Below are 13,705 nucleotides of genomic sequence, written 5' to 3'. Positions count from 1 at the left end.
CTGTCTGGTTTAGGAATCAAAGTAATACTGGCTTCATAGAATGACTCTGGAAGTTTTCCTTCCCTTTCTATTTTTTGGAACAGCTTGAGAAGGATAGGTATTATCTCTGCTTTAAATGTCTGGTAGAATTCTCCAGGGAAGCCATCTGGTCCTGGACTCTTATTTGTTGGGATATTTTTGATAACTGATTCAATTTCTTCACTGGTTATGGGTCTGTTCAAGCTTTCTATTTCCTCCTGTTTGAGTTTTGAAAGTGTGTGGGTGTTTAGGAATTTGTCCATTTCTTCCAGGGTTTTCCAGTTTGTTGGCATATAATTTTTCATAGTATTCCCTGATAATTGCTTTTATTTCTGAGGGATTGGTTGTAATAATTCCATTTTCATTCATGATTTTATCTATTTGGGTCATCTCCCTTTTCTTTTTGAGAAGCCTAGCTAGAGGTTTATCAATTTTGTTTATTTTTTCAAAAAAAAAAACTCTTGGTTTCGTTGATCTGCTCTACAGTTTTTTTTAGATTCTATATTGTTTATTTCTGCTCTGATCTTTATTATTTCTCTTCTTCTGCTGGATTTGGGGTGTCTTTGCTGCTCTGCTTCTATTTCCTTTAGGTGTGCTGTTAGATTTTGTATTTGGGATTTTTCTTGTTTCTTGAGATAGGCCTGGAATGCAATATATTTTCCTCTCAGGACTGCCTTCGCTGCATCCCAAAGCGTTTGGATTGTTGTATTTTTATTTTTGTTTGTTTCCATATATTTTTTAATTTCTTCTCTAATTGCCCGGTTGACCCACTCATTCTTTAGTAGGGTGTTCTTTAACCTCCATGCTTTTGGAGGTTTTCCAGACTTTTTCCTGTGGTTGATTTCAAGCTTCATAGCATTGTGGTCTGAAAGTATGCATGGTATGATTTCAATTCTTGTATACTTATGAAGGGCTGTTTTGTGACCCAGTGTGTGATCTATCTTGGAGAATGTTCCCTGTGCACTCGAGAAGAAAGTATATTCTGTTGCTTTGGGATGCAGAGTTCTAAATATATCTGTCTAGTCCATCTGATCCAATGTATCATTCAGGGCCCTTGTTTCTTTATTGACTGTGTGTCTAGATGATCTATCCATTGCTGTGAGTGGGGTGTTAAAGTCCCCTGCAATTACTACATTCTTATCAATAAGGTTGCTTATGTTTGTGAGTAATTGTTTTATATATTTGGGGGCTCCCGTATTCGGCACATAGACATTTATAATTGTTAGTTCTTCTTGATGGATAGACCCTGTAATTTTTATATAATGCCCTTCTTCATCTCTTGTTACAGCCTTTAATTTAAAGTCTAGTTTGTCTGATATAAGTATGGCTACTCCAGCTTTCTTTTGACTTCCAGTAGCATGATAAATAGTTCTCCATTCCCTCACTTTCAATCTGAAGGTGTCCTCAGGTCTAAAATGAGTCTCTTGTAGACAACAAATAGATGGATCTTGTTTTTTTATCCATTCTGATACCCTATGTCTTTTGGTTGGCGCATTTAGTCCATTTACGTTCAGTGTTATTTTAGAAAGATATGGGTTTAGAGTCATTGTGATGTCCGTAGGTTTCATGCTTGTAGTGATGTCTCTGGTAGTTTGTCTCACAGGATCCCCCTTAGGATCTCTTGTAGGGCTGGTTTAGTGGTGATGAATTCCTTCAGTTTTTGTTTGTTTGGGAAGACCTTTATCTCTCCTTCTATTCTAAATGACAGACTTGCTGGATAAAGGATTCTCGGCTGCATATTTTTTTCTGTTGATCACATTGAAGATCTCCTGCCATTCCTTTCTGGCCTGCCAAGTTTCAGTAGAGAGATCAGTCACGAGTCTTATAGGTCTCCCTTTATATGTTAGAGCACGTTTATCCCTAGCTGCTTTCAGAATTTTCTCTTTGTCCTTGTATTTTGCCAGTTTCACTATGATACGTCGTGCAGAAGATTGATTCAAGTTACGTCTGAAGGGAGTTCTCTGTGCCTCTTGGATTTCAATGCCTTTTTCCTTCCCCAGATCAGGGAAGTTCTCAGCTATGATTTCTTCAAGTACACCTTCAGCACCTTTCCCTCTCTCTTCCTCCTCTGGAATACCAATTATGCGTAGATTATTTCTCTTTAGTGCATCACTTAGTTCTCTAATTTTCCCCTCATATCCTGGATTTTTTTTATCTCTCTTTTTCTCAGCTTCTTCTTTTTCCATAACTTTATCTTCTAGTTCACCTATTCTCTCCTCTGCCTCTTCAATCCGAGCTGTGGTCATCTCCATTTTATTTTGCAGCTCGTTAATAGCATTTGTTAGCTCCTCCTGGCTGTTCCTTAGTCCCTTGATCTCTGTGGCAAGAGATTCTCTGCTGTCCTTTATACTTTTTTCAAGCCCAGCGATTAATTTTATGACTATTATTCTAAATTCACTTTCTGTTATATTGTTTAAATCGTTTTTGATCAGTTCGTTAGCTGTCGTTATTTCCTGGATGTTTTTTTGAGAGGAATTCTTCCTTTTCATCATTTTGGATAGTCCCTGGAGTGGTGTGGGACTGCGGGGCACTTCCCCTGTGCTGTCTTGAATAACTTGCGTTGGTGGGTGGGGCTACAGTCAGACCTGATGTCTGCCCCCAGCCCACCGCTGGGGCCACAGTCAGACTGGTGTGTGCCTTCTTTTCCCCTCTCCTAGGGGCAGGAATCACTGTGGGGTGGCGTGGCCCATCTGGGCTACTTGCACATTGCCAGGTTTGTGGTGCTGGGGATTTGGCGTATTAGCTGGGGTGGATCGGCAAAGTGCAGGGGGGCAGGAGGAGCAGATTCAGCTTGCTTACCCTTTGGTGATCCACTTTGGGAGGGGCCCTATGGCACCGGGAGGGAGTCAGACCAGCCTCTGGAGGGATGGATCCACAGAAACACAGTGTTGGGTGGTTGTGCAGTGCAAGCAAGTTCCCTGGCAGGAACCAGTTCTCTTTGGGATTTTGGCTGGGGGATGGGTGAGGGAGATGGCGCTGGCGAGTGCCTTTGTTCCCTGCCAAGCTGAGCTCTGTCATCCGGGGCTCAACAACTCTCCCTCCAGTTGTCCTCCAGCCCTCCCACTCTCCAAGCAGAGCTGTTAACGTATAACCTTCCAGATGTTAAGTCCCCCTAGCTATGCAAACACACTCCATCCGACCCCTCCGCTTTTGGAAGCCAGACCCTGGGGCTCTGCTTGGCCAGTGGGCCGCCCCTCCACCCCGGCTCCCTCCCGCCAGTCCATGTAGTGTGCACCGCCTCTCCGCCCTTCCTACCCTCCTCCATGGGCCTCTCATCTACGCTTGGCTTAAGAGAATCCATTCTGCTAGTCTTCTGGCGATTTTCTGGGTTATTTAGGCAGGTGTGGGTGGAATCTAAGTGATCCGCAGGACGCGGTGAGCTTAGCGTCCTCCTATGCCGCCATCTTCCCAGAAGCCTCAAATCTCTATTTCTTTTTTAATGCATGTGCATGAGATTTAAAATGAGTGGCAGGCAAAACAGACTTCCCTTTTGGACAGAATGAAATGGATTCGTGTATAAGAGCAAAGCATTTAAAGTGTGGTGATCTTTTATGAAATACTTTGGAATATTGAGCCAACCAGATGATTAAATTATAAGTTCCAATCCAGTAGTTTAACAACTCAAGTGTCCCTGAGTTGACAAAAAACAAATCTATTCTAACTAATTTGGATGCAAATTTTAAAAAATAAAAAATAACATTAAAAAAAATCTATGATTTGCATGTATTTGAGACATCTTTATCCCATACTCACCAAAATATTTTGCTCTTGTGCTCTACTGTATGTAGGAAAACCTAGAGTTGTTTTTCTTTTGTAAATCGACCTATTCTGAGCACAAAGTCGAAGGAAGTTTCCAAACTAAAGTATAAATTCTCAGTATTTTGCCCAATCTGAAATGATTTATTACCTAGCCAAAAAAAGACATTTTGACTTCGCTGAGAAACAGTAATGAGAGCTTATCAGGAAATTGATTATAATTTTCATTTTAAAATGTCTTCTGTTTCTCTAAAGTTTACAGTTTTAAATAATATGAATAAAATGATTGTACACATACCCATTTGGGTACTATTTTAGCAAAAGAAACAAAATCCCTGTCACACAATCTAATTGAAAAAATATTTTTCATTGTATTGTAGGCATAATAGGACATAAATCATTTACTGACATTCTGCTGGATTTAGTAACCCTGAACCTTGGAACAAACAACTTTCCTAGTATTTGGATGCACCTCACTCAAACTGAAGTAAGTTTCCATTTTGTTTGGGTTTCAAAACTCAGAATTCTTCTTATTTGATTAAGTCAATAGTTTGTTGTTTTTTTTTTAATTTTTTTTTAACGTTTATTTATTTTTGAGACAGAGAGAGACAGAGCATGAACAGGGGAGGGGCAGAGAGAGGGAGACACAGAATCTGAAACAGGGTCCAGGCTCTGAGCTGTCAGCACAGAGCCCGACGCGGGGCTCGAACTCACGGACCGTGAGATCATGACCTGAGATGAAGTCGGACGCTTAACCGACCAAGCCACCTAGGCGCCCCTAAGTCAATAGTTTAAAAATCACCAGTACAAGGGCGCCTGGGTGGCTCAGTCAGTTAAGCATCCGACTTCAGCTCAGGTCATGATCTCGCAGTTTGTGAGCCTGAGCCCTGCGTCGGGCTCTGCGCTGACAGCTCAGAGCCTAGAGCCTGCTTCAGATTCTCTGTCTCCCTCTCTCTCTTCCCCTCCCCTGCTCATGCTCTGTCTCTCTCTGTCTCAAAAAATAAATAAGTAAATAAATATAAAATAAAATAAGAATAAGAATAAAAAACAGTAAAAATCACCAGTACTTATACAGTGTCTGAAATTTAGTAGGTAATCGATGAAACTTGAATGAATATATAAATGAACTTGAATGTAAGATGTACCGTGTGCATGCTTAGCATTTAAAGAATGAATGACGATGTTAATAGTCAATGAAACATTATGGAGACTATAAGGCTCAGCCTGTGAATTTGTATCTGTTACTTCAGGAAGGAATGATCCTAACCAGTAACAGTAGATGATTCTGGCAGTTCTTGCCCTCTTCCTTAAGGATGTGTCAGAAAACAAAATGGCTATAGTATCTCCCTACTGGCTGTAGGGCCCTTTCCCAGCCACTTCTATAATCTTTATTCTTCCACTGTCAAAAAGGTACTATCACTGGAGTCAAGTCACACATGTAAATTCGTTGTGTAACAGTAAGCAAAAAACCCAAATGTCAAGGAAGCAAAAAGTGAAACACTGTCTAGGGACTGTCTGGTGTGAGTTGGGGAACAAGCCTGAGAACTGGCTCTATTCACCAATATAAACTCCTCTTTGCTCCATCTGAATGCCTTACAATGAAACAGGAAGCAATAGAGCTTCAAGAGAGAACCATACAAATATTCCAATGGCATTTCCTGTTTTCTTCTAGTTGCGGGAGTTAACATCTTTATTCATAATTAACTCAGCGTTTGTGGACTGGCGGAAATTCCTATTAGTAATCTCGATGCCTTGGCCCATCCCCCTGGAGGAAGAGCTCCTTGAGACCCTGCAGAGGTTCAAGGCTGTGGATGAAGAGCAGTTGGGCACCATCACTTTCGAGCAGTATATGCAGGTTGCTACCAGCACATAGTGGCACTAATAATACCAGGGTGCTTTTGACCTAAGAAATGTATTACTCACTGATGTCACATTGCCAGGCCTTGGGCCAGTGTTCTGCCCCTTGACTGTCTATGTCTGGGTACCCGTTAGCAGCAGAGACACTGTCCAAGTCCCAGGTGGAAGTCTAGATTCCACCCCCACCCCCACCCCCCAGGGATAGGATATGGAAAAAGCCAGAGATGCTTGGGGAACTAAGAGTTCTGAAAGAAGTCACATAAACTTCATTATCCTTCTTCCAACTCCTACACAGTGAACTTGGCTGTAAATTAGAATCACCTGCAGAGCTTTTAATATGTCTAATGCTCAATATCCAGTACTCTTGGAGTAACAACAGTACTATCCAGGAAAATGAACACAGGGAAAGGGGAAGATTTTTTTTTCTTTTGGTGAATGATGAAATAGTTTTTGACAAGTTGAGTTTGAAATGTCTGTGGGAAATGCAGACAAAAACATCCAATCTGATAACAGCAGATGCAGGAGGGGTTGCAAGTCACTATCATGTAGGCAATTGTTAAGTTTATGAATGGATGAGACACCCAATGGAAGTATGGAAGGTGATGGATAACTCAGTAACATGATACCTGGTCATTGGGCTTGGCAGATGGTATTTATAACTGGTGATCTTTACCAGAGTAATTTTGGGGAGTCTGGAATCCAGATTGCAGAGAATTGACTAAATGGTTTTCAGGAAGTGAAGATAAGAAAAGTCAATTCATTTTTTAGAAGTTTTAGTAATGAAGGAGAATAAAACCCCGTAACTAAGAGGGCCTGAATTATTTATTTTGTGTCGACTAATTGAAATCATCCTATTGCACACCATTGCACATTGCTGGTAGACACAAAAGATGTAAATGTTTATAAGGTACTAATTCTGAAATAGGGTAATACTCTGTAGGTTCCTATATCTCATGTATATTTCAATCTTGAAAGAGCACATCCCTTCCTGGTTCTCTTTTTGACCTTAATTAACAGATGGCATGCTTATAGACAGTCCTGGTGTTCCCACACTCATGCTGTTGAGCCAGAGGAAGTAACACTAGAATATGAGGAGGTTCCTTCAAGAGGAGGCCCCTGATCAAGACAGGTGCTCAGCTGATTGTGCTTTTTGATATATGTTCTTCCCAAGTAGAGCAATTTATGAATTCTATCACTGTGTTCAGCTTAAAACATGTGAAAAATGATTTTGTGAAAACAAAAACAGCAAAACAAAACTTACTCTCTTTTCATCATCAGGTTAAGATTTTTAAAAGTGAGCACTTGCGAAATTACCAATCTTCACTATAGTCTGTGCCAATTAACACAGAATATCAATTTAAACATCCTTTTGTACAACGTGAAGCGAACAAAGGATGTTGGCAATTTTTACCAAAACGCTGAGCGAAAACCAGAAAGCTCCTTTATCAAAAGTGTAAATTTCTTAGAGAAAGCTGGCTGCTGCATTTGAAAGAAACTCAGAAGTACTTATCTGAACACCTCCTGTGTCTGGGGAGCAGTTGATTTCCAAGGTTGGCATTCTCCCTGCCCACCCAGATCCCCCCACAGGAGCCCCAGGACAAGAAGACCCACTTGACCTTCACACATGACTTTCCCAGGTTTCCAACACTTGGCCAGCTTAAACATACAGCATATACACACACAACAAAAACAAAAACAAAACAAAACAAAAGTTATATGGGAAAAGTCAAAACCACTTCTAGAGCAAAATTTTATGAGATGTGTTAAAAATGCTACATTAGAACAGTAAAATAACATAACACGCATCACTGAAATGGAGTTCTCTAGCATAGAAGGGCTCTCTACTTGGCTTTTTGTTCTGTCTTTTTTCTTTTCTTTTGATGAACAGCAAGCTCGCCACAACAGCCACTTAAGAGTGTGCTGATTTCTCCAGCGTCTAAAATGGAATGAGAGAGTTAAAGTGGGTTGGGCTGTGTACCTGGGCTGGGCGCTGCAAGGATAAAAGCCCCCAGCCATCCTGCAGCTGTCTCTCACATGCTTGCCTCCACCGCATGTGGAGACTGAGCCACACTGTGTAGGATTCTTTGATATTGAACTCCCAGCTCACCTTCTGTCTGTGAGGATGCGTGTTATTGCAGGCTCAGTGAGCCAGATGTTCTGGGATCCAAACAATGCAGCACTCACTCTTTAAGAAAAAGTTTAAAAAAAAAAACACATTGGCCATATCGTGGCAAGAGAGAGGGGGCACTTCCATCTTTTAAGGAGAAATCGCCTAATAACCCAATGAGTCAGGATATGGTTGACAGAACCTTGCTGCATCAATGTAAACCCTCCTATACAGGTTCACATTTAACATTTCACATTGCTAAAATTTTCACAGATGACTTTTTTAAAAAATATAATTTATTGTCAAATTGGCTAACATACAGTGTGTACAGTGTACTTTTGGTTTTGGGGGTAGATTCCTGTGGTTCATCGCATACGTACAACACCCAGTGCTCATCCCAGCAAGTGCCCTCCTCAATGCCCATCACCCACTTTCCCCTCTCCCCGCCCACCCATCTACCCTCATTTTATTCTCTGTACTTAAGAGTCTCTTATGGTTTGCCTCCTTCCGTCTAGGTTTGTAATTATTTTTCCCCTTCCCTTCCCCCATGGTTTTCTGTTAAGTTTCTCAGGTTCCACATATGAGTGAAAACATATGATATCTGTCTTTCTCTGACTGACTTATTTCACTTAGCATAATACCTTCCAGTTCTATCCATGTTGCTGCAAATAGCATGATTTCATTCTTTCCCATTGCCAAGTAGTAGTCCATTATATATATAAACCACATCTTTATCCATTCATCAGTTGATGGACATTTAGGCTCTTTCCATAATTTGGCTATTGTTGAAAGTGCTGCTATAAACATTGGGGTATATGTGCTCCTATGAATCAGCACTCCTGTATCCTTTGGATAAACTCCTAGTAGTGCTATTGCTGGGTCGTAGAGTAGTCCTATTGTTTTTTTGTTTTGTTTTGTTTTGTTTTTTAAGGAACCTCCACACTGTTTTCCAGAGAAGCTGCACCAGTTTGCATTCCCACCAACAGTGCAAGAAGGTTCCCATTTCTCCACATCCTCGCCAGCATCTGTTGTTTCCTGATTTGTTAATTTTAGCCACTCTGACCAATCTGAGGTGATATCTCAGTATGGTTTTGATTTGTACTTCCCTGATGATGAGTGACGCTGAGCATCTTCTCATGTATATGTTGGCCATCTGGATGTCTTCTTTGGAAAAGTGTCTATTCATGTCTTCTGTCCGTTTCTTCACTGGATTATTTGTTTTTCAGGTGTTGAGTTTGGGAAGTTCTTGGATATTAACCCTTTATCCAATATATCATTTGCAAATATCTTTTCCCATTCCATCGGTTGCCTTTTAGTTTTGTTGATTGTTACCTTTGCAGTGCAGAAGCTTTTTATCTTGGTGAGGTCCCAATAGTTCATTTTTGCTTTTAATTCACTTGCCTTTGGAGATGTGTTGAGCAAGAAATTGCTGTGGCTGAGGTCAAAGAGGTTGTTGCCTGCTTTCTCCTCTAGGGTTTTGATGGTTTCCTGTCTCACATTTAGGTCTTTCATCCATTTTGAGTTTATTTTTGTGTGTGGTGTAAGAGTGGTATAGTTTCATTATTCTGCATGTTGCTGTCCAGTTCTCCCAGCACTATTTGCTAAAGAGACTTGTCTTTTTTCCATTGGATACTCTTTCCTGCTATGTCAAAGATTAGTTGGCTGTACATTTGTGGGTCCAATTCTGGGTTCTCTATTCTATTCCATTGGTCTATGTGTCTGTTTTTGTGCCAGTACCATACTGTCTTGATGATTACAACTTTGTAGTAGAGGATAAAGTCTGGGATTGTCATGCCTCCCACTTTGGTTTTCTTCTTCAATATTACTTTGGCTATTCAGGTTTTTTTGTGGTTCCATACAAATTTTAGGATTATTTGCTCTAGCTTTGAGAAGAACGCTGGTGCAATTTTTATTGGATTGCATTGAATCTGTAGATTGCTTTCGGTAATATTGACATTTTAACAATATTTGTTCTTCCACTCCATGAGCATAGAATGCTTTTCTATTTCTTTGTGTCTTCTTCAATTTCTGTCATAAGTTTTCTATAGTTTTAAACATATAGATCTTTTATATCTTTGGTTAGGTTTATTCCTAGGTATTTTTTGGTTCTTGGTGAAATTGTAAATGAGATCAGTTTCTTGATTTCTCTTTCTATTGCTTCATTATTGGTGTATAGAAATGCAACTGATTTCTGTACAATGATTTTGTACCCCGAGACTTTATTGAATTCATGTATCAGTTCTAGCAGCCTTTTGATGGAGTCTTTGGGTTTTCCATTTAGAGTATCATGCCATCTGAGAAAAGTGAAAGTTTGACTTCTTTGCCAATTTTGATGCATTTTATTTCATTTCGTTGTCTGCTGATGCTAGGACTTCCAACACTATGTTAAACAACAGTGGTGAGAGTGGACATCCCTGTCGTGTTCCTGATCTCAGGGCGAAAGCTCTCATTTTTTCCCCATTGAGGATGATATTAGCTGTGGGCTTTTCATATATGGCTTTTAAGATGTTTATGTTATGTTCCTTCTACCCCGACTTTCTTGAGGGTTTTTATTGCGAAAGGATGCTATATTTTGTCAAATGCTTTTTCTGCATCTATTGACAGGATCATATGGTTCTTATCCATTCTTTTATTAATGTGATATATCATATTGATTGATTTGCAAATATTGAACCAGCCCTGTAGCCTAGGAATGAATCCCACTTGATCATGGTGAATAATTCTTTTTATATGCTGTTGAATTCGATGTGCTAGTATCTTATTGAGAATTTTTTCATCTATATTCATCAGGGATATTTGCCTGTAGTTCTCTTTTTTTTGCTGGGTCTCTGTCTGGTTTGGGAATCAAAATAATGCTGGATTCATACAATGAGTCTGGAAGTTTTCCATCCATTTCAATTTTTTGGAACAGCTTGAGAAGGATAGGTATTAACTCTGCTTTAAATGTTTGGTACAATTCCCCTGGGAAGACATCTGGTCCAGGACTCTTATTTGTTAGGAGATTTTTGATAACTGATTCAATTTCTTCACTAGTTATGGGTCTGTTCAAATTTTCTATTTCTTCCATTTGAGTTCTGGTAGTGTGTGAGTGTCTAGGAATTTGTCCATTTCCTCCAGGTTGTCCAGTTTGTTAGCATCTAATTTTTCATAGTATTCTCTGATAATTGTTTGTATTTCTGAGAGATTAGTTGTGATAAGTCCTTTTTCATTCGTAATTTTATCTATTTGGGTCTTCTCTCTTCTTTTTGAGAAGTCTGGCTAGGTGTTTATCAACTGTGTTTATTTTCTCAAAAAACAAGCTCTTATTTTCATTAATCTGTTCTGTTTTGTTTTGTTTTGTTTTGTTTTGTTTGGATTATATGTTGTTTCTTTCTGCTCTGATCTTTATTATTTCTATTCTTCTGCTGGCCTTGGAGTTTCTGCTTCTAGTTCTTTCAGGTGTGTCGTTAGATTTTGTATTTCGGATTTTTCTTGTTTGTTGATATAGGCCTGGATTGCAATGAATTTTCCTCTTAGAACTGCCTTTGCTGCATCCCAGAGGGTTTGGACTGTCATGTTTTCATTTTCGTTTGTTTCTATACATTTTTAAATTTCTTCTTTAATTGCCTGGTTGACCCATTCATTCTTTAGTAGGATGTTCTTTAACCTCTGTGCATTTTGAGGTTTTCCAAACTTTTTCCTGTGGTTGATTTCAAGTTTCATAGCATTGTGATCTGAAAATATGCACAATATGATCTCAATTCTTTTGTGACCCAGTATGTGATCTATCTTGGAGAATGTTCCATGTGCACTTGAGAAGAATGTGTATTCTGCTTCTTTAGGATGAAAAGCTCTGAATATATCTGTCAAGTCCATCTGGTCCAGTGTATCATTCAGGGCCATTGTTTATTTCTTGATTTTCTGCCTAGATGATCTGTCCATTGTTGTAAGTGAAGTATTAAAGTCCCCTATAATTACCACATTCTTATCAATAAGGTTGCTTATGTTTGTGACTAATTGTTTTATATATTTGGGTGTCTCTGAATTGGGTGCATAAACATTTACAATGGTTAGCTCTTCTTGATGGATAGACCCCATAATTATGATATATGCTCTTCTTCATCTCTTGTTACAGCCTTTAGTTTAGAATCTAATTTGTCTGTTATAAGTATGGCTACTCTGGCTTCCTTTTGACTTCCAGTATCATGATAGATGGTTATCCATCCCCTCACTTTCAATCTGAAGGTGCCCTCAGGTCTAAAATGAGTCTTTTGTAGACAGAAAATAGATGGGTCTTGTTTTTTTTAATCCATTCTGATACCTTATGTCTTTTGATTGGAGCATTTAGTCCATTTACATTGAATGTTATTATTTTAAAGATATGGATTTAGAGTCATTGTGTTATCTGTAGGCTTCATGCTTGTAGTGATGTCTCTGGTCTTTGTGGTCTTTGCAACATTCCATTCACAGAGTCCTCCTTTGGATATCTTGTAGGGCTGGTTTCGTTGGTGATGAACTCCTTTAGTTTTTGTTTGTCTGGGAAAACATTTATCTCTCCTATTCTGAATGACAGCTTTGCTGGATAAAGAATCCTTGGCAGTATATTTTTCCTATTCAGCATATTGAATATTTCCTGCCACTCCCTTCTGGCCTGCCAAGTTTCAGTAGATAGGTCTGCTACTACCCTTATGTGCCTACCTTTGTAGGTTAAGGCCCGTTTGTCCCTAGCTGCTTTCAGAATTCCCTCTTTATCTTTGTATTTTGCCAGTTTCACTATGGTTTGTCGTGCAGAAGATCGATTCCTGTTATGTCTGAAGGACGTTCTCTGTGCCTTCCGGATTTCAGTGTCTGTTTCCTTCCCCAGATTGGGGAAGTTCTCAACTATGATTTGTTCAAGTACACTTTCTGTCCCTTTCTCTCTCTCTTCCTCTTCTTCTGGAACTACTATGATATAGATATTATTACATTTCATTGAATCACTTAGTTCTCTAATTCTCCCCTCGTGGTCTAGAATTTTTTTATCTACCTTTTTTCAGCTTCATCTTTTTCCATAATTTTATCTTCTGTTTCACTTATTCTCCCCTCTGCCTCTTCAATCCTCGTGGTGACCACCTCTAGTTTATTTTGCACCTCATTTACAACATTATTTAATTCAACATGACTATTTTTTAGTTCCTGATCTCTGCAGCAATAGATTCTCTGCTGTCTTCTATGCTTTTTTCCAAGCCCAGATATTAATTTTATGACTATTATTCTAAATTCTTTTTCAGTTATATTGTTTATATCTGTTTTGAGCAATTACTTAGCTGTCATTTCTTCCTGGAATTTCTTTTGAGGAGAGTTCTTCTGTTTCATCATTTTGACTAGTTTTCTGTCCCTTTTGTGTTTTAAATCTTGCTATTTGCCCTGCACCAGTGAGCACTACTTTGTTTTTTTAATGTTTATTTATTTTTGAGAGAGAGAGAGAGAGAAACAGAGTGTGAGTGGGGGAGGGGCAGAAAGAGAGGGAGACACAGAATCCAAAGCAGGTTCCAGGCTCTGAGCTGTCAGCACAGAGCCCAATGCAGGGCTCGAACTCACGAACCATGTGATCATGACCTGAGCCGAAGTCGGTCGCTTAACCAACTGAGCCACCCAGGCGCCCCAGCACTACTTTCTTAAAGAAGGGTCATACACCGTCCAGGGCCTGGCCCTTCAGGCGTGTGTTATTTGCTCTCTGTTGTTATGACTTTGGTTGCTCTATTTCTGTACTCATAGTGATGTTTTGGACCCTCGACCAGGTGTGCTTTAATTTGTTCATTGAAGTAGCCCTGGAAAGGAAAACAAACAAAAAACAAAAACAAATGAAACAAAACACAAACAAAAACAAAAAACCAGAAACACCCTCTACAACTAAACCACGGTGGGAGCGGAGCGGTGTTGATGGAAGAGGCCTTATCTCATACAAAGAGAGATATGACAGGGGCAGGAAAAGAGAAAAGAAAAGAA

The 13,705-nt window shown here is 39.5% G+C and overlaps 1 protein-coding gene and 1 long non-coding RNA gene across 6 annotated transcripts in view; one reads left to right on the top strand and one right to left on the bottom strand.

Moving 5' to 3' along the window:
• The window catches only part of SPEF2 (sperm flagellar 2), a 184,443-nt gene that overhangs the window by 146,275 nt on the left and 24,463 nt on the right, over nucleotides 1-13,705 (top strand). For 2 of the 4 annotated variants that reach the window (XM_042996611.1, XM_042996605.1), the window contains 2 exons: nucleotides 4,155-4,261; nucleotides 5,447-5,629. In XM_042996611.1, the coding sequence (XP_042852545.1) occupies nucleotides 4,155-4,261; nucleotides 5,447-5,629 (290 nt within the window). The remainder of the gene's footprint in view (nucleotides 1-4,154; nucleotides 4,262-5,446; nucleotides 5,630-13,705) is intronic. The other 2 variants (XM_042996620.1, XM_042996618.1) reach the window with 1 other exon arrangement.
• Nucleotides 7,437-13,705, bottom strand: part of LOC122241235 — an 81,743-nt gene continuing 75,474 nt past the window's right edge. Inside the window, exons 5-6 of one of the 2 annotated variants that reach the window (XR_006221268.1) lie at nucleotides 7,739-7,816; nucleotides 7,437-7,567 (exon numbers count right to left, since the gene is read on the bottom strand). This is a non-coding gene — a long non-coding RNA (uncharacterized LOC122241235). The remainder of the gene's footprint in view (nucleotides 7,568-7,738; nucleotides 7,817-13,705) is intronic. The other variant, XR_006221269.1, reaches the window with a different exon arrangement.

Source organism: Panthera tigris, chromosome A1, assembly GCF_018350195.1.
Source record: "Panthera tigris isolate Pti1 chromosome A1, P.tigris_Pti1_mat1.1, whole genome shotgun sequence".
Lineage (NCBI taxonomy): Eukaryota > Metazoa > Chordata > Mammalia > Carnivora > Felidae > Panthera > Panthera tigris.
This window is presented reverse-complemented; position numbering and strand designations above follow the sequence as displayed.